This window comes from Diprion similis, chromosome 11 (genome assembly GCF_021155765.1).
Source record: "Diprion similis isolate iyDipSimi1 chromosome 11, iyDipSimi1.1, whole genome shotgun sequence".
NCBI lineage: Eukaryota > Metazoa > Arthropoda > Insecta > Hymenoptera > Diprionidae > Diprion > Diprion similis.
The window spans coordinates 677,871-700,009 of NC_060115.1; the positions used below are offsets into that span (position 1 = coordinate 677,871).

Here is a 22,139-nt window from a genome sequence, read left to right on the forward strand (position 1 = left end):
GTGATTTATTATTGCACGAGAAAAATAAGAGTAGTATAATATTCGGCAACAGTAGACTGTGAAGAATATTTCGACGAGCTAAATTTCGATAAACACGTTTGTGTGACGGAAACACATGTCAAGATAGATGAGTAATTAACTTCCAACTCGTTTTTCGAGTGCCGTAATAAATAAAACAGAGTACTGATTTCAAGCACACATCATTTTTCATTTTATTTTCTAAAACTTGTTCCAAATGAATTATTATCTACGTTACAACAGTAACGAATAAACACTTCATCCATTCCCTAAAATTATTAAGAACACGCACGAAACAGGAATGTGGATTTTATTTGTGCCTTCTGTTCGTACAGTTTATTTACCTTCAAGGCTGCATTCAAAATAGCATAAAACTTGCGATCAGAAACTAGCAAAGTATTATTCAATTTGAATTGCGTCTAAATAAATAAAATATAATAAGCAAACTTGAAGTATTCGAGAGTAAGAAGTGTCGCCGCCGAAAGTTGACATTACAGGTTGCACACTGCCCGTAATTTTAAAATTTCATAGATGGTGTGTGTCACACACTGGTAGGAACATCTTGAACCGTTCGTGTTTCCATAACCGATCGCCACCAGGATGTTGATAGTTTTGATGTTCTAGCCCGATCTGGATCGGTCAAGTTTACACTGACGATACCGAAATTTACTCTAAAAATAAAGGTGATTTAATTTTCACTTACACGTTTAGACCAAAGCAGCGAACGCTCATACCATATTTCAATAAAAAATAATGTCTTTCTAATTGACTTACGTATAGCCATCCGACCATTCAAAGTTGTCCATTAGACTCCAAGCGGTATACCTAACAACATTGCAGTTGTCGTTATTAATGACCGATAATAGTTCTGTCATGTAACTATTGTAGTAGGTGATCCGATCATAATCGTCCAGCTCTCCAAGATCACAGTACCCATTTTCGAATATTTGAACCGGGGGATTATCGTACTGATCTCTGATCATGCGCAGTAGATTTCCAAATCCTTCGGGTGCAATCTGGATGATCACGCAGTTAATTATATAGCATCATCCAATGATCACTTTATGCTCAATAGGACCTGTTTCTCGTAGTGAAGACTTACAGACATCCAGGCAAGACTGCCAACCGGGTAGCTCGTATTAACAGACTTTATAATACCACTGTCGATATTATATATACCACTTTCTTCATCTGGATCAGCAGTCAGGATGTAAGACGTGTAGTGATTCAAACCGAAGAAGTCGGCTGTTCCTCTGCAATGCAGTGATAAGTATGAGCTAATAGGTACTTTATGGATGCGATAGTTCTGAGACTTATTTAAGGTGATATTAGACAGGATACGAACTTGATGTACTCTACCCACTCATCCGAAAATTCTGGCAGACGTGAAAATGGGTAACCTTCGAGTTCGCTTATCATAGCTATTCTTGTTTTCATGATTTCTGGGTAATCTCCGACGAACACGGGATGCACCACCCAACCGCAATTAAACTGAAATGCTTGGTCGACCAGAGTCGCGTTACTATCATCGTTCAAGTACCATCCATCGCACTGAGTTGTTAGACTTATTTGACCCTGTTGCTCTGATCTATATTCGTCATCATACATGTGGTAGACGGTTGCGTGCGCTTTTAGAGTATTATGAATGCATATGTAATGCCCCATGTTCTCCAATACCTTGCCTGAATTGAAATATTGTTTTGTAAATATTGAGTTTTCACCACATCGTTGTTATCTGATTATAAGAAAATGAATCGAGTTCATCAGAGACCTGGAGAATGTCTTGTGGTGTTGTACCCATTCCCGCAATAAACCGACGGCTCGTTGATCGTGATAAATGTTTTCACTAGGGGTCCAAGTGCATCGAATATAACTCTTGCATAATCTGCGAACCACTCGACCATAAGCTCGTTAGTCCACCCCCCTAACTCTTCCAAGATCATTGGATGATCCCAGTGATAAATGGTCACAATTGGTTCGATGCCGTTGGCCAAGAGCTCTTCGGTCAAATTTTTGTAATATTGGATCCCCTCCTCATTGATCTCATTTGCGAACCCGTTTGGCAGTACGCGAGACCAACTGATCGAGAAACGATAAAAGTCAAACTGAAAAACGAATTACGCAGTAGATGTGGATTAAATTACGCACGGTGTCGCTGACACACTTACTCCTATATCTTTAATTAACTGCACGTCCTCCTTGTACTTGTAGTAAGAATTGCAGGCAATGTCCCCGTTGCTTCCATCTGCGATTCTCTCGGCATAGTTATGTGTCCACCAGTCCCAGATGTTCTCACTCTTGCCTGAAACGATTTATTTTTCAGTATTATGGATTTGCAATGCTTGAATCCAGGAGATGAACTGAAATGGAGGAGATGAACACAGAAATTTATCTCACCGCTTACGTTCCAGGCTCCTTCTATCTGGTAGGATGATGTTGCACTCCCGATAGTAAAATTGTCGGGAAATGTGAGATTCACGATTTGGGCCTCCGAAACTCTACAAAGTCAATTAGATTAGGCGAATTATAATTATTGTGACTTTATTCACAAAACTTACCTGCAAATGAGTATAACACAAATGACAAGTATTTTCAAGAACCCCTTCATGTTGAAATTTCAGGCTGACATCCGAAGTAAATTGCAATTTATATTCGCGAAAGCTGAACCCCCACTGCGTTACCATAATGGATAGCAAAAACCTCATAAAATATAAGCCAATATTTTTAGTAAATATCACAGATTAACTTATCGCTTGTAAGCTCGTTAATGTAGCTTGATTGCCGTCGGTTAAAATGTTAAGTTGAATTATATGGCCCTCACGTCACCCAGGCTTACTTTTACGTTAGGCACAAATGTCATTTAACGAATTGCATTAACTGTCATTGCTAAAGTGTAACAGTATATACATTACGACTTGACGTATTTTCGTATTTCTTGCTGTGTTTGGAAGAAAGTAGTAGGATAAAGTGACAACTACCTCACTGAAGCCAGATGAAGCGACATTATTACACCGTTTTTTACTTAATGATACAACTATTTAACTATGAAATAGTAATGTTTTTCTAAATCCAAGACAGGCTCAGTTAATAATCGAAGTAAATAAATTTTTTAATGAAAATCTGCAGTGACTTATTTATTAAATTTGAAAATTGTTGTAAACTGTGGCAAATCTTTGTATTCATCACATCCATTACAGGTTCACTAACACTGATGTAGACTGGTCTTTATAATTTCAAATTCCCTAAAGTACCTTGCCCAAATTCGTTACCAGTTCTTGGGCTATCAGTTAAATTTACTTGATTCGAAAATCGTCCTTCCTTTTCTCTTGTACCTCTTTTCTGCTTTGAGTCATACAAGATAGTCTCTTTCTCTCCAATTGGTTATGTGAATTTTTTTGTAATCGATTATAAACTTTCTTGTAAAACTCTCAAAACTTATATTTTACATTCTGATAACTTACGAGTAATGACTATCCTTATATTTGAGAATCACGTAAGAATCAAAAATAATTTTTTTTTCAGTCTGATAGGATTGCCCCTCCTCACGATATGATAATAAATTAAGCTCGCACTGCTGTCAAGTTCTTCTCTGTTACTCTTAAACAGAAAAATAAATAAAAATCAGTCAAAAACATCATCAGATTACTACCCCGATTGATACTCTGATACAACGCTTTTTTTTCATGGCAATTGCGATAAGAATTGAGTTCTATTTTTTCTATCTTCTACTACACAAGCAAAGAGTGGAAGATTTTCAGTGGAAGATTCAGCAGCGATCCTTAAGTTAACGATCTTCGTCTCTGGCGGGATAAACTTTGATAAGCTTTTAGGTTGTTTCGCCAACACAAATGTAATATTCTGTTCCCAGGTATCTTGCCTGATTGTAATAAGAAACACCAATATTGAAAGAAGTATTGGAATAATGGGTTGTACTGTACTTTACAAACTTGAAATAAGATTTGTTAGCGGAAACCTGATATCGTTAACGTGGACGTAATATCGTAATTCCTAGCTAATGCCTAATTCCTTAATTCATTACACATCGTCTTTCTTTGTATTTTCTTCTACGAATCGCAGGTAAGATCTTCGTTACTTTGGTCAAGAATGAGTACAAAGCTATCGCAGGTAATTTAATTGCTCCACTGGTTAAGATAAGTAATTCAGAAGGATGCAGATTTTCTGTTACTTGAAATAGAATTTTTGTTTGAAGAATTTGAATTTAATGGCCTCAGTCGTAACAAATTGGATTTGTTGATTTTTATGAGATTCTATTGCTTTCCATGTGAAAATACTTCGGCACAACGATCAGATCAGAGTTAGGATCCAATCAAGATCCTTTGTTTTATATTGATTTGCTGGCAGTGCCCCAAAGATTGACATTGTTTTATCCGTTACTCAATTTTTTTGGATCGAATTTGAATTTGCGACCTGAGTTAAGCGTGAAAACTGCGTGGCATCAAGTATCGCGAAATTATCAAATACTCATGGAGGAATTCCTCACCTCACATCAGTCAATGTAACTTAGTTGGCAAAAAGTTTTCATCCTGGCATCAAAATACTTACAAATCAAGCATGAATTCGTTTTTCCACTCTTCCGTTTCTTTCATAATTTATCACATATCCCAGCTAGAAATCGATAAATGGGTTGTTCAGCGTTAGCCCGTAATTTGTCGCTTGAATTTTTTTCGTTCTTCTTCAATAGAATATTCTAGAAAGATGCAATTTGTGATAGGAAATATTATAGATAATCTGAAATGCAGGTAATATGGATCTCTGGCTAATCATACAGCTGACGATAACAATAATCCGAGAATTCTTCATGGCTGTAGTAAATCTTTGATAGATCAATGATATAATCATTTCCTCAATGGAAAGGCAATAATCCGAAAGGCGCACAGTCATGCACAACACATACATAAATATGAGAATTTTTATCATGTACAGCATTATGTATGATAACGTTATATAACAGCAATATACTAATTGTAAACTTGAAAATTGGCCCACCTTTCTCACGTAAGAGGATCGAATCTCACCTTGGGATAATTTCGCTGATACGTGACGTCGAAATTACGATGGACCATCAATCGGTTCGATCACATTGATGTATAATTCCACTGTTACACAATGGCCCAGATAAGAATATGTAACAAACAACACTTCATATCAGAGGTCACTTATTATTAGTTGCGGTAATAATACTTGATAAAATTGTGGCGCTGACTATGACACACAAGAATTTTTACAGTTCACGTTTCTTATCTGATTTTCCCAATTTTGATTGAGGGATCTTAAATAATACAGGATAAATCAATTTAGTGCCATTGCACACAATCTGAAGTTCAATCAAACATGTCTTTTCGCTGGATAACTGGGCGCTGATCGCAATCCTAAAACGTGAGAAATTGGTTTTGATTAATAAGCCAGTGATAAAGAATGATTCTGCAGTATAGATAAAGAATAACAAGCCCTCTAAGTAATCACTACAGGACATAATATTTGTGGTTCTACACATGTTTTGGATATCGTGTTTACTGCACATGATATCTTTAAAACTATGCCACTATGCCAAATATCGATTTAGATAATTTCCTATAATTTCGCTAATCTACTTTGTCGTCATCGACCAAAGTCCATTTTCATCTTTGTCATCGTTTGTGGACCAGCATCAAATTACGATCATGGATTGGTATGGTAAGCTTTTCAAATGATTTACAGCAGTTGAACGAGGACTCTTAAAAGAAGCCCATCAACTTAAAAATAGCATTAATAAAGTAGAAGTTGAAAAATAAGGGATCGGTAATGCTTCAAATAATTTTCCCTCAGTGATTGATTGCCAAAAACTATGAGTACTGTAGGAATAATTTGTCCGTTATTTCACGAGAACTCGATCAAGATCGGAAAATCATGTTTCTGATCTCCTCAAAACTATTTTACATAAAAACTCTTGACACAGTAGAAGCCCATAATTTTGTACAATTTTTTTTGACCAACCCTATTTAAAATGTGATGGGGATTGTTATTTCGGAAGTGCCCATTCTGAATTGCCCGAGGAAATCCCGAGACGCTCAGTAAAATGTAACAAAATCTTGGAGCCCTAGCAGGAGTGAGACATTTCATAACAGCCAAGGTGACATTGAGAATTGACGTTTATGAAACTAGTACGCTGATAAGTTACAAACCTTTCCCTTGAACATTATCAGAAGAAGGATTATTTATATAAATTCTCTGATGTAGATAATCTTCAAGTGCAACCTCTGTAGTAACGAAACGTCTAACTTTTGCCTGGACTCAAAAATGTCTATATAGATTGAATGAATAGAAGCTTGCTGTATAGTAAATAGAATCGTATTTCGGATGGGATCGGAAGAAATATTATTGAAGACTTGGAGGTTTAATTTTCGACGGAGGCTTTGGCATGAAATTTTTGAAGCCAATCTGAAATATGATCTAAGATCTGAAAAGCAAGGCCTCATAGCAAAAGCGTATACACTTAATAATCGATGCAGGATTGAATGGTAGAAGGATTTTTTTTTTTTTTTTATTACACGTAAACATACGCGATCACAATTTAGAAGAAAAATGATTGTGGATTCGCGTCTATATTGCGTAATACATTAATTGTAACATTTGATGAGGAACATTTAGTGATTATATGCGGCAATGAAAATACAAAAATTAAAAATTCCAATCAGCTAGTATGTATTGCTGATATATGTACTCAGCCGTTGACCCGTGTCCTGTCGAGTGTAAAACTTTAACGATAACTGGCTGATGATCTTATGCGCTATTTTAGTCCAGGAAACTCTGTCTGAAATGGAGGTACTCTTGGACCGTTTTCAGTTACAGTAAGTTGTGAGTAAATATTCTCCAATTATTTTTGCCATGGTAGGAGAGTTCGGGTGGCAGCAGTGTTCGTGGGGACGGCCTGAAGCTTCCGTTTAGAAAGAACCTTGGCCCACCAAGTCTGTGAAATTTTGGCGGTTCTGTTGGTATCGGCGTCGTCAAACTCTACATGGGTAATTCCAAATCGTTCCCTGTGCGAAAAGATGGGTGACAATTGGAGAATTCATATCGGACAAAGGTAATATGAATTTTCAAATGTGAAAGAAAGCAAGAAAGAAAGAAAGAAAAAGGAAGATATCGACTTACGTATAACCAGCTTGCCATTCGAAATTGTCTAAGATACTCCAAACGGCGTAACCCTCGACGTTACATCCGTCTCGTTTAATGGCAATCAGCATTTCTCTCAGATATTCGTAATAATAGCTGACGCGGTTGTAGTCGTCAACTTCACCGGAATCGGAATAACCATTCTCTGTGACCCAGACTGGTGGATTGTTGTATTCGTCTCTGATTTGACGAAGTAGGTAACCAAATCCTGAGGGATTCACCTGCAATGGTAACGTGCGAGCACATTTACATACGTTTACATATACGTCCGTAAATGAGTATATTGTATACACGTATATTCTTATTTGACTGGGGAATGCACTTACGTAAAACCAATCCGAAGCTGTTGCCGCCCAGCTAGAATCCACGGTTATTATCAAACCGTGATCGTAAGTATAAATGCCTTGCTCTTCGTCAGGGTCAGGGTAAACGAGTTTAGATGTGTAGTGATTAACACCAAAGTAATCATTTGTTCCGCTGCAAGTTCATTGTGCAACGTTAATGTATTGAATCAAGTGAGGTTTGTCGGACTAACCGTGATGGTGCGTTTGAATAACTCACTTGATGATCGCTATCCATTCATCTGAGAATTCTGGAAGTCGCGACCACGGATAGCCTTGATATTCACTGACCAAGGCCACTCTGGTCTTCATGACATCCGGGTAATCGCCATGGTATATCGGGTGAGCCATCCATCCGCAAGTGAATTGAAAGGCAGTCTCAGCTTCTTCCTCATAACTAGCGTTGTACGGTAAGTATGCTTTGAGGGGTAGTACTATGCCGACTTCACCACCCTGTGTTTCCCGGAACTTTTCGTCGTACAGTCGAAACGTTTTCGCATGAGCCTTCAAAACGTTGTGTCCGCAAAGGTATTTGCCAATATTTGCAGGGATCTCTTTTGCTGAAAGAGCATTTCGAGCGGGTCTTAAAGAACAATCCCCGGGAATTGTCCCGTTACTTATTCGAGTAAAATATCTTGGACTTTTCATCACCTGGTGCTTTTAAGACTCCTGCATAACCGTCCTCGCAGAAAGAATCTGGCTCATTGATGGTTATCCATCGTTTCACACTGTCTCCTAGTGCCTCGAAAAGAATCTCAGCGTAATCCACGAACCAGCCCACTATCAGTTCGTTTGTCCATCCTCCCATGTCCTCGATAACTTGTGGATGATCCCAGTGATATATTGTGACGATGGGCTCGATGCCATTCGCCACCAACGCTGCGGTCAAGTTTTTGTAGTACTGCAAGCCATCTTCGCTAATCACGTTCGCGAAGCCAGTTGGAAGGACGCGTGACCAGCTGACGGAAAATCTATAGAAATCGAACTGAAAAAATGGTAATACCAGTATGTTGATTCGATTTCGTGCAATTATTTAGTTTGAAATTTCAAGTAAACCAACTCCGAGTTTTTTAATCAGGTCCGCATCCTCCTGATACTTGTAGTAAGAATTGCAAGCAACGTCACCGTTCCGTCCATCACTTATTAGCTCGGGACGGTTGTGGGTAAGGTAATCCCACACATTTTCACCTTTGTCTGCAATAATTAGGATCAGAAATCTATGTAAGCCTCAATTTCCTTGCAACACGTCGTCGTAATGTTTCGACTCTCACCGCTAACATTCCAAGCTCCTTCAACTTGATATGACGCACTTGCAGTTCCCAATTTGAATCCACTCGGGAAAGTGAGTTTCACGACATCGCAACAGGATATGCTGTGGGGATTCAGAAGTCGAAGAAACGATAACGATGATGACTTTGCGTAACAAAAGTTTCAGTGAATACATACCTTGCAATAACCGCACAAGTAACGATGGTCACCGCAATTACGAAACGCGCCATTGTATCAATGAAGCGTATAACTACTTCCCTTCACCTTAGACCATGAGTTATAACTGCTTTCAATCACAACTCGTGCCTTATATTCCACTCAGATAGATATCTTTCATGTAAAACCTGATATGTCCGGTATCACCGTAGCGATATTACAAAAGGACTTGTCGGCACGAATTAGTGATTTCACGTAGAAATAGATATTTAATCGTGTTCCGATTATTTTCAGTATTCTCACCCAATCTCATATTTCTGATGAGATAATCACTTTATAACTTTGTAAATAAGATATTACACACCACATATTGCACATTTCTGATTCAAAGTCAAATATTCTTGATGATATGCTCACCATTTTTATAACGGCCCATTATCAATAACTTTCAATTGAGTATTATGAAAATCGATCATCTCCAGTTTTTAAACCTTGAAAACAAAATGTGTCCTGCAACATTTCACTTGTTAAAAAATGTTCAGACGTGTGTTAGACTCGCAAACACATATCTCCCTGATTCGCTGAAGACCTTGGAGTTTGGAAAACAATTGATGTGTTCACATTGCCACGCATATCACCTGACAGATAGAATATGATGAGTTCGAGTAAAGGGATGAGTGCTTTCATTTTATTTTCACGAATAAATTACGGATCAAGGTTCGATAACAGGTTTTATCTGCTCGGAGTGAGGGGTGGTATAATCGACAACTGAACAGGACGTCAAACAATCGATTTATCTGAAATTCTTACCTGCTGTAGTGTGTACTCAAATTGAAAAGTTCACCAAGTTCGAAAGTTTTCCGATTTACCGTTCACCAAAAATGCCATGTCAGTTTATTATTTCAGGCAGATTGTGGTTTGTATGCAAATTGTTTTCGTATCGTTATCGGTATGAAAAACTAATGGTGATATAGATATCGTACGTGAAAAAATCCTACCTTTCAGAAAATGTTATTTATTTCTCGATAATTTTTCGAAATCAATCTCAAAAATCCGTTTGTCAGAAAAAACGGCTTTTCTCACATGCTACTACAATCCATTTTACTTTTGAGTATTTCCTGTGAAAGCTCAGATCGTGCCAGTAAGTAACTCAAATCTTCAGAGTGGGATGGTCATAGAATCTCACATTAGCTAGGTTCAATTGATAAAGGTCTTCTGATAATAGGTACTGTCGTTCAGAAATTGAACGGAATATTTTTATTTCTCTCAATTGTGGGCCATCAGACGTATCTAACGGCACTTCATGCGGCCACTGCACCATCATCTCTTGGATTTGTGCTTATTAGTTCACCACGGGAAAAGGGTGAAACTTAACAGGGTCAGCAACCGACTGCGCAGACACGAGTTTTGCAATCTACTCATTGGTTGGCGAACGAAAATATGGCCATAGTACGACCGACGAAAATCAAACTATTCAGCGCCAGCGAAGTTGATCACTCAGCCTGCTAAGTTCCACCAATGCAACCTTCATGGGAAAATATGCGTAAAGACGTGCATAAATAGGTGAAAAGGAATTAACCTAGTATGTAACACGAGTGTAGTTTACTCGAAACACCACTTTAATTCAAGTTGATGACCAGTGCTACTTGACTGACATATGCCTAAATTTCTCACACGGCTTTCCACTATTATTGATATGCACATGTTCAGGGTTGAAGTTCATTTAACGATTACTTTTGCCATGGTAGTAGAGTTCGAGTAGCGGCGGCGCTCGTCGGGACAGCCTGAAGCTTCCGTTTGGAAAGAACCTTGGCCCACCAAGACTGTGAAATTTTTGCGGTTCTGTTGGTATCGGCGTCGTCAAACTCTACATGGGTAATTCCAAATCGTTCCCTGTGCGAAAAGATGAGTGACAATTGGAGAATTCATATCGGACAAAGGTAATATGAATTTTCAAATGTGAAAGAAAGCAAGAAAGAAAGAAAGAAAAAAGGAAGATATCGACTTACGTATAACCAGCTTGCCATTCGAAATTGTCTAAGATACTCCAAACGGCGTAACCCTCAACGTTACATCCGTCTCGTTTAATGGCTATCAGCATTTCTCTCAGATATTCGTAATAATAGCTGACGCGGTTGTAGTCGTCAAGCTCACCGGAATCAGAGTAGCCATTCTCTGTGACCCAGACTGGTGGATTGTTGTATACGTCTCTAATTTTACGAAGGAGGTAACCAAATCCTGAGGGATTCACCTGCAATGGTAACGTGCAAGCACATTCACATACGTTTACATATACGTACGTAAATAAGTATATTGTATATATACGTATATTCTTATTTGACTGGGAAATGCGCTTACTTGAAACCAACCCGAAGCTGTTGCCGCCCAGCTAGAATCCACGGTTATTATCAAACCGTGATCTTGAGTGTAAATGCCTTGCTCTTCGTCAGGGTCAGGGTAAACGAGTTTAGATGTGTAGTGATTAACACCAAAGTAATCATTTGTTCCGCTGCAAGTTCATTGTGCAACGTTAATGTATTGAATCAAGTGAGGTTTGTCGGACTAACCGTGATGGTGCGTTTGAATAACTCACTTGATGATCGCTATCCATTCATCTGAGAATTCTGGAAGTCGCGACCACGGATAGCCTTGATATTCACTGACCAAGGCCACTCTGGTCTTCATGACATCCGGGTAATCGCCATGGTATATCGGGTGAGCCATCCATCCGCAAGTGAATTGAAAGGCAGTCTCAGCTTCTTCCTCATGACTAGTGTTGTACGGTAAGTATGCCATAAGAGGTAGCACTATGCCAACTTCACCACCCTGGGTTTCCCGGAACTTTTCGTCATACAGTCGAAACGTTTTTCCATGAGCCTTCAAAACGTTGTGGCCGCAAAGATATTTGCCAATATTTGCAGGGATCTCTTTCGCTGAAAAAGCATTACAAGCGGGTCTTAAATGACAATCGGTTACAAGGACTTGTCCCGTTTCTTATTCGTGCAAAAGATTTTAGACTTCTCATCACCTGGTGCTTTTGACACTCCTGCATAGCCGCCCTCACAGAAAGAATCTGGCTCATTGATGGTTATCCATCGTTTGACACTGTCTCCTAGTGCCTCAAACAGAATCTCAGCGTAAGCTACGAACCAGTCCACTATCAATTCGTTTGTCCATCCTCCCATGTCCTCGATAACTTGTGGATGATCCCAGTGATATATTGTGACGATGGGCTCGATGCCATTCGCCACCAACGCTGCGGTCAAGTTTTTGTAGTACTGCAAGCCATCTTCGCTAATCACGTTTGCGAAGCCAGTTGGAAGGACGCGTGACCAGCTGACGGAAAATCTATAGAAATCGAACTGAAAAAATGGTAATACCAATATATTGATTCGGTTTCGTGCAATTATTTAGTTTGAAATTTCAAGTCAACCAACTCCGAGTTTTTTAATCAGGTCCGCATCCTCCTGATACTTGTAGTAAGAATTGCAGGCAACGTCACCGTTCCGTCCATCACTTATCAACTCGAGACGGTTATGCGTAAGGTAATCCCACACGTTTTCACCTTTGTCTGCAATAATTGGAATCAAAAATCTATATAAGTCTCAACTTCCTTGCTACACGTCGTCGTAATGTTTCGACTCTCACCGCTAACATTCCAAGCTCCTTCAACTTGATACGACGCACTTGCAGTTCCCAATTTGAATCCACTCGGGAAAGTGAGTTTTACGACATCGCAACAGGATATGCTGTGGAGATTCAGTATTCGAAAAAATGATAACGATAATGATTTTGTGTAACAAAAGTTTCAGCGAATACTTACCTTGCAATAACCGTACAAATGACGATAATCACCTCAATCACAAAACGTGCCATTGTATCATTGAAGCGTATCACTACTTCCCTCCACCTTGGACCATGAGTGATAGCCTCTTTCAATAACAACTCGTGCTTTTTATTCCACTCAGATAGATATCTTTCATGTGAAGCCGATATGTCCAGTATCACCGTATAGATATTATAAGTGGACTAGTCGGCATGAATTGATGATTTCATGTAGAAATAGATATTCAATTGTGTTTCGATCATTTTCAGTATTCTCACTCAATCTCAGATTTTTGATGTCATAATCACCTTATTACTTTTTAAATAAGATATTACACATCACATATTGCACATTTCTGATTTAAAGTCAAATATTGTTGATGATATGTTGACAATTTTTATAACGGCCCATTGTTATTATCTTTCAATTGGGTGTTATTTAAATCGATCATCTCCAGTTTTTAAACCTTGAAATCAAAATGTGTCCTGCGGCATTTCACTTGTTATAAAATGTTCAGAAGTGTGTTAGACTCACAAACACATATCTCTCTGATTCGGTGAAAACCTTGGAGTTTGGAAAACAATTGATGTGTTTAAATTGCGACGCATATCACCTGACAGATACAGTATAATGAGTTCAAGTAAAGGGATGAGTGCTTTTATTTTATTTTCACGAATAAATTACGGATCAAGGTTCGATACCAGGTTCTATCTGCTCAAAGTGAGGGGTGGTATAATCGACAACTGAACAGGACGTCAAACAATCGATTTATTAGACATTCTTACCACTTGTCATGTGTACTAAGGTTAAAAAGTTCACGAAGTTTGAAAGCTTTCCGATCTACAGTTCACGAAAATTGCCATATCAAAGTTTATCATTCCGATCTGGTTGTGGTGTATATGCGAATTGTTTTCGTATCGTTCGTATGTAATGCTGCAGGACTCATTTTATCGGTATGAAAAACTCATTGAAATATAGATATCTGACGTGAAAAAATCTTACCTTTCCGTCTGTCAGAAAAAACAGCTTTTTTCATATGCTACTACAATTTATTTAACTTTTGAGTTTTTCCTCTGAAAGCTCAGATCGTTCCAGCGAGTAACTCAGATCTTCAGAGTGGGACGGCCATAGTATCTCACGTTAGCTACATTCAATTTATAAAGGTCTCCTCATAACATACTGTCGTTATGGAATTGAACGGAATATTTTTATTTCTTTTAACTGTGGGCCATCAGACGTGTCTAACGGCACTTTATGCGGCCACTGCACCATCATCTCTTGGATTTGTGCTTATTAGTTTACCGCGGGAAAAGGGTGAAACTTAGTAGGGACAGCAACCGACTGCGCAGACACGAGTTTTGTCATCTACTTATTGGTTGGCGGACGAAAATATCGCTATAGTACGACCGACGAAAATCAAGCGATTTAGCGCCAGCATAGTTGGTCACTGAGCTTGCTAAGTTTCACCAATGCAACATTCATGGGAAAATATGCGTGAAGACGTGCATAAATGAGTGGAAAGGAATTAACCTAGTATGCGACACGAGTGTAGTTTACTCGAAACACCACTTCAATTCAAGTTGATGACGAGTGCTACTTGATTAATTGAAAAATATGCCTATATTTATTGTATGGATTTCCACTATTATGGATATGTACAAGTTCAGGGTTGATGTTCATTTAACGATTACTTTTGCCATGGTAGTAGAGTTCGAGTAGCGGCGGCGCTCGTCGGGACAGCCTGAAGCTTCCGTTTGGAAAGAACCTTGGCCCACCAAGACTGTGAAATTTTTGCGGTTCTGTTGGTATCGGCGTCGTCAAACTCTACATGGGTAATTCCAAATCGTTCCCTGTGTGAAAAGATGGGTGACAATTGGAGAATTCATATCGGACAAAGGTAATATGAATTTTTGAATGTGAAAGAAAGCAGGCTGATATCGACTTACGTATAACCAGCTTGCCATTCGAAATTGTCTAAGATACTCCAAACGGCGTAACCCTCGACGTTACATCCGTCTCGTTTAATGGCAATCAGCATTTCTCTCAGATATTCGTAATAATAGCTGACGCGGTTGTAGTCGTCAACTTCACCGGAATCGGAATAACCATTCTCTGTGACCCAGACTGGTGGATTGTTGTATTCGTCTCTGATTTGACGAAGTAGGTAACCAAATCCTGAGGGATTCACCTGCAATGGTAACGTGCGAGCACAATTACATACGTTCACATATTCGCACGTGAATAAGTATATTATAAGTATATTCTCATTTGACTGGGACATGCACTTACGTAAAACCAATCCGAAGCTGTTGCCGCCCAGCTAGAATCTACGGTTGTTATCAAGCCGTGATCGTAAGTGTAAATGCCTTGCTCTTCGTCAGGGTCAGGGTAAACGAGTTTAGATGTGTAGTGATTAACACCAAAGTAATCATTTGTTCCGCTGCAAGTTCATTGTGGAACGTTAATGTATTGAATCAAGTGAGGTTTGTCGGACTAACCGTGATGGTGCGTTTGAATAACTCACTTGATGATGGCTATCCATTCATCTGAGAATTCTGGAAGTCGCGACCTCGGATAGCCTTGGTATTCACTGACCAGGGCCACTCTGGTCTTCATGACATCCGGGTAATCGCCATGGTATATCGGGTGAGCCATCCATCCGCAAGTGAATTGAAAGGCAGTCTCAGCTTCTTCCTCATAACTAGCGTTGTACGGCAAGTGTGTCACAAGAGGTAGCACTATGCCAACTTCACCACCCTGGGTTTCCCGGAACTTTTCATCATACAGTCGAAACGTTTTTCCATGAGCCTTCAAAACGTTGTGTCCGCAAAGATATTTACCGATATTTGCAGGGATCACTTTCGCTAAAAGAAAATTTCAAACGGGTGTTAAATAACAATTCTATACAAAGATTTGTGTCGTTTATTATTTGTAAAAAAGATTTCAGACTTTTCATCACCTGGTGCTTTTGAGACTCCTGCATAGCCGCCCTCACAGAAGGGATCTGGCTCGTTGATGGTTATCCATCGTTTCACACTGCCTCCTAGAGCATCAAACAGAATCTCAGCGTAAGCCACGAACCAGTCCACTATCAATTCGTTTGTCCATCCTCCCATGTCCTCGATAACTTGTGGATGATCCCAGTGATATATTGTGACGATGGGCTCGATGCCATTCGCCACCAACGCTGCGGTCAAGTTTTTGTAATACTGCAAGCCATCTTCGCTAATCACGTTTGCGAAGCCAGTTGGAAGGACGCGTGACCAGCTGACCGAAAATCTATAGAAGTCGAACTGAAAAAATGGTAATACCAATATGTTGATTCGATTTCGTGCAATTATTTAGTTTGAAATTTCAAGTAAACCAACTCCGAGTTTTTTAATCAAGTCCGCATCCTCCTGGTACTTGTTGTAAGAATTGCAGGCAACGTCACCGTTCCGTCCATCAGTTATCAACTCGGGACGGTTATGCGTAAGGTAATCCCACACGTTTTCACCTTTGTCTGCAATAATTAGAATGAGAAATCTGTATAAGTTTCAACTTCCTTGCAACACGTCGTCATAATGTTTCGACTCTCACCGCTAACATTCCAAGCTCCTTCAACTTGATACGACGCACTTGCAGTTCCCAATTTGAATCCACTCGGGAAAGTGAGTTTTACGACATCGCAACAGGATATTCTATGGGAATTCAGTAGTTCGAAGAATTATAATAATCATAATTTTGTCTTGCAAAAGTTTCAGAAAACACATACCTTGTAATAAACGTACAGATGACGATGGTCGCCGCGATTACGAAACGCGTCATCGCATTAATGCAATATGTGACTACGTTCCTCTACCTTGGACCATCGCTGATAGCCTTTTTGAATAATAATGCGAGCCTTATATCTCACCCAGATAGGCATCTTCCATGCTAAGCCGACGCGTCCGGTATCGCTGTAAAGGTATTAAGAGGACTAATCAGCACGAACTGATGATTTCATATAGAAACAGATAATCCGTCGTGTTTTGATTACTTTCAGTATTGCCACCTAATCTCATACTTCTAGTACGCCAATCTCCCTATAACTTCATACATAACATACTACACATTATACACTGCACATTTCTGATTCAAAGCCACATTCTGATAATGTTGATGATATCGTTATCAGTTTTATGACTGCCATCTGTCACTGACTTACGATTAGGTATTGTAATGGATGAGAATTTTTCTACTCTATTCACATAATTTTGTCTATTTATCTCGTTAATTGACAAACAAATGAGTGCGCGTAGCAAAACAGCACCCCATGATTTCTGCCGGGCCACGACTGGTAGCTCAAGAACTTCACTCGTTCTGCCGGGTGGCATCGACTTACTTGCTATTGTCGCATAAACAAATCAGCATTTTGTTATAAATAACCAGGGCTCAAATCAGCGAATCAGATTTGTTCATACATTTGAGGTTGCACATCGCGGATCTTTTTTCATCCCTTCTGCCTGTTCTGCCCATTGGCTTGTTATTTCGAGTTAACGTAGAGTCTTTGCCTTTTAGATCCATTTGTCAACTCTTCTCGCTGGTGAGGCATCGTGGATTGCACTTTGGTCTTTCTGCATGCCGGACCCTTGAATATTACGAGTTAGGCCAACAGCCGTGTGCCCAGATTGACTTGGTCATTCTGCTTACCAAGCTGTTGGTTTTTGCAAGTTGCAGATTTTGATACTTAATTTCATGTCGTAGCTTCTTGTTATTCGCTCATTGTCAGTGAAGTCAAATATAGGTATAATTTCCAAAGTTGGCCTAAAAATGTCTTATCAGAAACCTCTTGCTAAACGAGAGTCGACATGAATGTCAGTTTCCTTCCTTGACTTCAATGTAACTTTTACCATTCGTTAGGAGTTCCTTGTGAAAAATAACAGGAGCCATCTAATAGTGGAGGGTTATTCTTTATCCTAGTATGCATGTGTGTAACCACTTGGAAGCCCAGATTCACTATTACTAATCCTTGTGTGACTATCCAACAGTGGAGTTGTGTTGATTAGTTTTGAATATAACTATCACCGCATCTCCTTTTACTTTTTCTAACTTTTTTTTCATATTTCGAAGGCAACTATCATGTATAAGAAGCCATCTCGAAAAGTATTGACGTCCCGTAGCTCGCGAGTTGCAGACGCTCTCGAGTGGACATAGTCCAGAAAGTAATTAGTGATAGTCACTCTCAGGCTACTATCTGAACTACTCGCGAGAGTGAAACTTGCGAAAGATTACTCTCACGTAGTAACAGTCATGAGAGTACTCTCGAGAGCAACTCTCAGATTTTGCTCTCATATGGAGAGGCACCTTTAGTCTCACAAGCGCTCATCGCTCTGATCCATGATAGTTACTATACAGAATACCATTTCGGATTGCATCTTCCGGTGAAGGTCTCGGAGTCTGAAAACAACAGATGAGTTAAAATGCCATATCACCTGACAAAACAGAGCATAATAAGTTCAAAAAAGGGAAAAGTGCTTTCATTTTTTTTTTTTTTTTCACAAACAAATTATAGATCAAGGTAACTGGTTTCATCTGCCCGAAGGAACTGGTGGTAACAAGATATCCTGATAACTTGTTGGGTGAGTATAATATATAAATATGAAAACAGCTGTCTTTGATTGTATTGGGCATTCCAGTTTGACGATGACTATAAATACCATGTTGGATGTTAGTCAATAAAATGTTTGTGGGGAATTCCCTTTTCTTCCTTAACAACAATGAGACACCATATATCGAGATTTCCACACGCGAAAAATGAAATTGCAAGGCGCACAAATGACAAGAATCGTATCATTGGAATAGATTGTTCATACATCTTCACCTATTTCTAATATTCACACGGAAGAGGTTGATTTTGAAGGGATTTTATTTATTTGTGAACGTAGATCTTGATGTTATTTACAACAAGATGTGATTATCATTACAATTCAGTGCAGTCAAATGAACAGCTATACAATTTTCCGATATAACCTTGATTGGAAAATATGCATAACGACGTACATGAGTGTGTGAAAAGGAATCAACCTTGTATTCGAAGGCGGTGTAGTTTGCTAAAAATGCAATTTCAATCCCGATTGATGATGAGTGCTACTCGGCAAAATAGGCAGTGTCGTTTGAAAAGATGCCTGTATTTCTTATATCGTTTTAGAATGTGTCTGTATTTGTTATGTGGCATGCTAGCAATATCGATATGTACAAGATCGAGGTTAATATACATTTATTGATTACTTTTTCCAGGGTAGTCTGGTACGAGTGTTGGTGCTTGTGGGGACAGATTGGAGCTTACGCTTGGAAAGAACTTTCGTCCACCAAGTTTGCGATAATTTTGCGGTTCTGTTGGTATCAGCGTCGTCAAACTCCACATACGTGATTCCAAATCTTTTCCTATCAGGAAAGACGAAGACAATTACAGTTTGTGTACGGGAATAAGGAATCATGATTTTCGAAACGTGAATAAATGCAGGCTACTGATCAACTTACTCATAACCATCTTGCCATTCGAAATTGTCTAAGATACTCCAAACGGCGTAACCCTCAACGTTACATCCGTCTCGTTTAATGGCTATCAGCATTTCTCTCACGTATTCGTAATAATAGCTGATGCGGTTGTAGTCGTCAAGTTCACCGGAATCGGAGTAACCATTCTCTGTAACCCAGACTGGTGGATTGTTGTATTCGTCTCTAATTTTACGAAGCAGGTAACCAAATCCTGAGGGATTCACCTGCAATGGTAACGTGCCAGCACATTTACATATAAGTTTGTATCTCAGTATTCTTATTTGACTGGAAAATGTAAGATTGAATTTTGACGATGCACTTACGTAAAGCCAATCCGAAGCTGATGCAGCCCAGCTAGAATCCACGGTTGTTAATAAACCGTTATCGTAAGTATAAATTCCTTGCTCTTCGTCAGGGTCAGGGTAAACGAGTTCAGATGTGTAGTGATTAACACCAAAGTAATCATTTGTTCCGCTGCAAGTTCATTGTGAAACGATAATCTATCATGTTAGGTGAGGTTTGTCGGACTAACCGTAATGGTGCGTTTGAATAACTCACTTGATGATGGCTATCCATTCATCCGAGAATTCTGGAAGTCGCGACCACGGATAGCCTTGATATTCACTGACCAAGGCCACTCTGGTCTTCATGACATCCGGGTAATCTCCATGGTATATCGGGTGAGCCATCCATCCGCAATTGAATTGAAAGGCAGTCTCAGCTTCTTCCTCATAACTAGCGTTGAACGGTAAATATGCTTTGAGGGGAAGTACTATGCCGACCTCACCACCCTGGGTTTCCCGGAACTTTTCGTCGTACAGTCGAAACGTTTTCGCATGAGCCTTCAAAACGTTGTGTCCGCAAAGGTACTTGCCGATACTTGCAGGTATCTGTTTCGCTGAAAGAGCATTTCAATGGGGTCTTGAATAAAAAAAATCCCACACAAGGACTTGTTTCCTTTCTTGTTCGTAAAGAAAGATGGTAGATTTTTCAGTACCAGGTGCTTTTCGAACGCCATTGTAACCACCATTACAGAAAGAATCTGGCTCATTGATGGTTATCCATCGTTTCACACTGTCTCCTAGTGCCTCGAAAAGAATCTCAGCGTAATCCACGAACCAGCCCACTATCAATTCGTTTGTCCATCCCCCCATGTCCTCGATAACTTTCGGATGATCCCAGTGATATATTGTAACAACGGGCTCGATGCCGTTCGCCACCAACTCTGCGGTCAAGTTTTTGTAATATTGCAAACCGTCTTCGCTAATCACGTTTGCGAAACCAGTCGGAAGGACGCGTGACCAGCTGATTGAGAATCTATAGAAGTCGAACTGAAAAAATGGTAATATGCGAATATTAATTCGGTTTCGTGCAATCTTTCAATTTGAAATTTTAAATGAACTAACTCCAATTTTTTTGATCAAGGCTACATCCTCCTGGTACTTGTAGTACGAATTGCACGCCACGTCGCCGTTCCGTCCATCACTTATCAACTCGGGACGGTTATGGGTATGATAATCCCACACATTTACACCTTTGTCTATAATAATTGAAATCAAAAATTGGAATAGGGTTTGGTTTCCGTGTAACACATTGGCACAATGTTTTGACTCTCACCGCTAACATTCCAAGCTCCTTCGACTTGATATGACGCACTTGCAGTTCCCAAGCTGAATCCGCTCGGGAAAGTGAGTTTTACTACATCGCAACAGGATATCCTACGGGCAGTCAGTAATTGGAAGAATTATAACGAGGATAATTTTGCGTAGCAATAGTTTCTGCAAGTACATACCTTGTAATAACCGTAACGACGACGATTGTCAGCGCGATTATGAAACGCGCCATTGCATTGATGAAGCGTGTGACTACTTTCCTCTACTTTGGACCATTAGTAACAGCCTTTTTGAATAAAAATGCGAGCCTTATATCATACTAAGATAAACATCTTTCATGTTAGGCTGATATGTCCTGTATCGCCGTATTGCTATTAAGACGACTAGTCGGCACGAACTCATGATTTCATACAGAAATGGATATTTAGTCGTGTTTCGATTATTTTCACAAGTATCACCTTATCTTATACGCGTGGTAAGTCAATTACTTAATGACTTTGTACATAAGATAGTACAAATTATATATTGCAGATTCCTGTTTCAAAGTTACATTCTGATATTCACGCCGATATACTTACCATTTTCATGACTACGCTCCGTTATTGACTTACAATCAGATATGGTTTGAATTGATAACCTTCAATTTTCAAACTTCGAAAACAAAATCTTTCCTGCAGCATTGAACTTATTTCAAAATGTTCAAACGTGTGTTGGACTCACGAGTGCACATGGCTCTGATCCATGATGGCCGGCAAAGAATACGTTCCCGGATCACACCTTCCGGTGAAGGTCTCGGAGTTTGGAAAACAACAGATAAATCGAAATTGCCACATCACCAGACGAATAGAGTAAAATAAGTTCAGAAAAGGGGAAAGTGCTTTCAATCTTTTATTACGAATAAATTATGGATTCAGGTTCTATAACAGTTTTCCTCTGCTCGAAGAAAGGTGTGTATACAAGATACCTAGAGAATTCGTTGAATGATATCGGAGCAGCTATCGTTGATTGTACTGAGCGTTCCAGTTCGACGATGCTATAAACACCGTGTTGGATATCAGTCGGTAGAAATGTTACGGGCGAATCATTTTTTTTTGAGCGCGATGAGGTGTAATATTTAACCCTTGACGTAGTCTGGCGAGAACTCGAGATTTTCAGGCCAAGTATAAAATTTCAAGGTGCACATATCATTTGCACCTGTTTCCACAAATTACACGGATGAAGCTG

The 22,139-nt window shown here is 39.4% G+C and overlaps 4 protein-coding genes across 6 annotated transcripts in view; all 4 read right to left on the minus strand.

Moving 5' to 3' along the window:
• Positions 1-22,139, minus strand: part of LOC124412581 (myrosinase 1-like) — a 39,249-nt gene that overhangs the window by 11,654 nt on the left and 5,456 nt on the right. Inside the window, exons 4-8 of one of the 3 annotated variants that reach the window (XM_046892578.1) lie at positions 1,790-2,123; positions 1,364-1,700; positions 1,121-1,271; positions 793-1,034; positions 440-689 (exon numbers count right to left, since the gene is read on the minus strand). The exons of the other annotated variants lie outside the window; for them this stretch is intronic. Of the exons in view, the coding sequence (XP_046748534.1) occupies positions 560-689; positions 793-1,034; positions 1,121-1,271; positions 1,364-1,700; positions 1,790-2,123 (1,194 nt within the window). The 3' untranslated portion in view covers positions 440-559. Of the gene's footprint in view, positions 1-439; positions 690-792; positions 1,035-1,120; positions 1,272-1,363; positions 1,701-1,789; positions 2,124-22,139 lie in introns of those variants that run through there. 3 annotated transcript variants of the gene reach the window in all.
• On the minus strand, positions 6,851-9,079 carry LOC124412578 (myrosinase 1-like). The gene is made up of 8 exons (XM_046892570.1): positions 8,979-9,079; positions 8,804-8,904; positions 8,593-8,726; positions 8,184-8,517; positions 7,753-8,092; positions 7,518-7,668; positions 7,171-7,412; positions 6,851-7,055 (listed from the first exon to the last, which is right to left on the minus strand). The coding sequence occupies exons 1-8, from the start codon at positions 9,029-9,031 to the stop codon at positions 6,893-6,895; spliced, it is 1,518 nt and encodes a 505-aa protein (XP_046748526.1). The 5' UTR covers positions 9,032-9,079; the 3' UTR covers positions 6,851-6,892.
• Positions 14,459-16,607, minus strand: LOC124412577 (myrosinase 1-like). The gene is made up of 8 exons (XM_046892569.1): positions 16,538-16,607; positions 16,363-16,463; positions 16,152-16,285; positions 15,743-16,076; positions 15,308-15,647; positions 15,073-15,223; positions 14,730-14,971; positions 14,459-14,633 (listed from the first exon to the last, which is right to left on the minus strand). The coding sequence occupies exons 1-8, from the start codon at positions 16,588-16,590 to the stop codon at positions 14,471-14,473; spliced, it is 1,518 nt and encodes a 505-aa protein (XP_046748525.1). The 5' UTR covers positions 16,591-16,607; the 3' UTR covers positions 14,459-14,470.
• Positions 18,994-21,180, minus strand: LOC124412586 (myrosinase 1-like). Its single transcript, XM_046892583.1, has 8 exons — positions 21,095-21,180; positions 20,920-21,020; positions 20,709-20,842; positions 20,300-20,633; positions 19,861-20,200; positions 19,626-19,776; positions 19,285-19,526; positions 18,994-19,188 (listed from the first exon to the last, which is right to left on the minus strand). Exons 1-8 carry the CDS (start codon positions 21,145-21,147, stop codon positions 19,029-19,031), a joined length of 1,515 nt encoding a protein of 504 aa, XP_046748539.1. The 5' UTR covers positions 21,148-21,180; the 3' UTR covers positions 18,994-19,028.